The sequence below is a fragment of the Micropterus salmoides genome, unplaced genomic scaffold (assembly GCF_014851395.1).
Source record: "Micropterus salmoides isolate LMB-PRFRI ecotype aquatic unplaced genomic scaffold, ASM1485139v1 Ms_hic_scaffold_6, whole genome shotgun sequence".
NCBI lineage: Eukaryota > Metazoa > Chordata > Actinopteri > Centrarchiformes > Centrarchidae > Micropterus > Micropterus salmoides.
Window position 1 is genome coordinate 24,603,550 of NW_024044348.1, and position 3,359 is coordinate 24,606,908.

Consider the following 3,359-nt stretch of genomic DNA (forward strand, 5'->3'; position numbering starts at 1 on the left):
ATTAATTACAAACACAATTAAGTCCATCTTCCAGTGGATCTTTTTCAATGTGCATACACATTATTTCATTGTAGAGTCCAAGGTGCTTACCCTATAAACAGACAGCGTGGAGCACAGTCCTGCTATTTGCCATAAAAATCTGATTCACTCTGGCTCATTAAGTACGAGTTTGTTTGATAGCCTACCCGTATTCCTCGAGATATCTGGCAACTCCGCGAGCAGTCAGACTTCTGTCAGCCCGTCAGGAAACAGACTGGCAGTCTTCTGTCACCCGCGGAAATGTTTAAAACAGACGAACTAAAAGCTTTGGTCAGTGAGCGATTGACAGCCGCTGCTGAGGAAATATTCAGCATCTTTGAAAAAAGTATTAAGGAATATGAGGAGATCGTTTTTCTTTCAAAGCAGGAGATCAAGCATCAGCGACAACTGGCCGGGTGGAAAGGTAAATGTTAAACTGGGGATCTAGATCTCTGATTTAATCACAATAGCGTATGGTAAGATGTACTGGGGTCTTCAGTCTTCTGGGCCACTCCCTATAAACTCAGTCCCTTACACAGGAGACAACCTAGCGCCATTTCGCATCCCTGAATGGGGGGAGGGGGATGCAAAATGGCTGTTTGGCTATATGTGCCACACAACGGTCCTCTTGTAGAAACTGCCTGAAAGCATTTTAAACCTCTTACCACCTCTTCTACCTCATTTCAGCTTCTTTTGTGGGATAGTTAGTCTTAGAAAAAGGGTTGAACTGAGTAAAGCAAAAGCTTGTTGGATGAGTTTATTTGCTACGTAATTAACCGTCATTATGAAGTGACCCTGTCACAAGTCAACAATATGCCTCATTACAAGTGCAAGTGTTTACGCAAGTCCAAAAAAAAATCCCCTGTGCTGCTTTAACACATTTCATTTTAACCATAAATGGTGGCTATACCGTAAGATACCTGCTCCTCTGGCATATTTGGCAATAACATTAAGGTCTAGGCCACAGTGGGGTTAAACCCCCATAATGAAAAAAAGCTTTGTTTAGAGGAACTGTCTGTCAAAGGCAGACTTCACTGTATCTGGTCTCCTCTTCTTTACAATTGGGGTTGCAAGCAAAGGCAGTGGATTCCCCCAAAGACATGTAGAATATTTTTTACATTATTGTTTTAGATTATGTTTAATCTAATTTAGGGGGAGCAACAGACGTTCATGTAGGGATTGTTGTTTGGGCATTGGCAAATTTATATTTGTTTTCACAGAAGCAAATGGGACAGCTTCTTAAATTACAGGCTTGATTACACATCTCTCCATATAACAGGAAGTGGAAATTAAAATGATTTCCCAAGATGTCTTTTTGTTTTTCTGCTTCATGTTGGACCTGTTATACTTGTTAATGTAGCTGTAGCTAATAAGTGCATGCAGTTTTACAGTGCAGAAGGAAATCACGATGGATGTCATAATCTTTGTTTTTACCTCCAATAAGTAGCTATGATGCATTTTATTGCATGTGTCTGTGGTGAAACAACCATGAAACCTATGAAAATACTACAAGCAAAACTGACATTTAACCACCTTTATCTCTCAAATTCCCCACTGCATCAAACACATAATGAACCGTGATCCCATAACTTAAAACATACAAAATAAGTGCTGGGACGAAGCTGACTTCTTGGCTTTGAGATTATTGCATTTGTTAGTTCATCTGTGTTTATGCTGATAGGTGCACACTTTATTTATTTCACTAAAAAGTAGCCATTAAAACATAAGTGTCATTGCACCTGTTGAGATTTTTATATAAATGGTTCATGTTCATGTTCTGACTGTCTTGTCTAGCTCCCTGTTGAAATGATTTCTTTTGTCTTGTGTGATACTGTCCAGCCCCCTTGCAGCTCTCTGTCCAGAAAGAGGAAACTCCCTCTGAGCAGGATCACTGTGAGAAGAAGACAGAGCTGAGCGAGAATGACCGGGAGCCCCCGCAGATTAAACAAGAACAGGAGGAGAAACCGTTGACAGCTCAGACAGGTGAAAAGCCGGAAGACCCTGATACTAAAGACTCTGTGTTCAATATAATTTATGTACAACGAAGTGATGAAGATGCAAGACTGTTTCCACATCAAAACCAAGACGTTGAAAATGAAGGAGACTGTTTGCCCAGCAACTCATCTGAACAGTTTAAATCAGAGCCTGATAAAGAAGAAGGCTGTTGTGCATCAGAGCCAGCCAGCGACTGTCAGATGAGTGACGTGAGTGATGATGAATGGAGAGACAGTGGAGGATTTCACTCGGGGCTAAACAGGAAGAAACCACGGCAAGCTGGTGAGACCGCAGACAGGCCGCACACGTGCAGTATTTGCAACAAGAATTTCAGGATCAAATCCATTCTGACCCGCCACATGAAGACACACACGGGAGAGAAACCTTACAGCTGCAGTGTCTGTGGTAAAAGCTTCATCCAGCGCTCCTATCTGCAGACTCACATGAACTCTCACTCTGGGCAGAAACCGTACACGTGTAGTTTCTGTGGCAAAGGGTTCACGCAGTGTGGAAACATGAACACCCACAAACGAATCCACACGGGAGAGAAACCTCACAGATGTACTGACTGTGGTAAAAGCTTCAGAGAGAAAGGTGATCTTATCAAGCACACAATAATTCACACTGGCGAGAAACCCTACATTTGCACTGTATGTAATATGAAATTCAGCGCTCAGTCTAATCTGACGCGCCACATGAAGACTCATTCAGGGGAGAGGCCGTATAGTTGCACTGCTTGTGGGAAAAGATTCATTCGCCGCTCCCATTTAATCATTCACATGAAGACTCACGCAGGAGAGAATCTCTAGACTTGAGATTTGCTCCATGGTATGTAAAATGTATGAATGAACCAAACCTTGGACAAACCAGTGTCTCTATAAGTTGTTGCTATATAGTTTTGTAGTATAGAATAAAGTAAACAGCAAGTTGTAATATTGTATGTTTCTCCAAGTGACAACCATTTGTGTCGAGTGATTAAATTTCTGTTGAAATAGACAAAGTACTTAGTTTGTCAGTGATGCCCTTTCCAGTATTCATGGATGATATGGATATATAGTTTCTCAAGACTTTCCAACTTCTCCACCTCTGTCCGTCTCAGCCCCAAGAAACGTAATTCCTATTGAAGATGTAAACTTTTAAAACCAGTCACAAATTTGTAGTTTCATTTTTAAAAGGTGACGGTCTCTCTGTTATCCCAGTGCTGTATAGCCAGCAGTTACTGCACAATTAGACAGACAGTACACCATAAATTCTACGAATCACATTGAGTTATTTAAAAGGCCAATGGCAGCAGGGACAAACAAGCACCATGAACTCCTTGGACAGGGGGTGGCTAGGATCAGCCA

The 3,359-nt window shown here is 41.6% G+C and overlaps 1 protein-coding gene across 1 annotated transcript; it reads left to right on the top strand.

Annotated features, from left to right (window-relative positions):
• Positions 1-203: 203 nt before the first annotated feature.
• Positions 204-2,951, top strand: LOC119890108 (zinc finger protein Xfin-like). Its single transcript, XM_038701175.1, has 2 exons — positions 204-442; positions 1,858-2,951. The coding sequence occupies exons 1-2, from the start codon at positions 280-282 to the stop codon at positions 2,820-2,822; spliced, it is 1,128 nt and encodes a 375-aa protein (XP_038557103.1). The 5' UTR covers positions 204-279; the 3' UTR covers positions 2,823-2,951.
• Positions 2,952-3,359: the final 408 nt, after the last annotated feature.

Coding starts and splice junctions, on each gene's coding strand:
- LOC119890108 (XM_038701175.1), top strand. CDS start 280: ATGTTTAAAACAGACGAACTAAAAGCTTTGGTCAGTGAGCGATTGACA. Junction 443..1,857: donor ACAACTGGCCGGGTGGAAAG/GTAAATGTTAAA, acceptor GATACTGTCCAG/CCCCCTTGCAGCTCTCTGTC.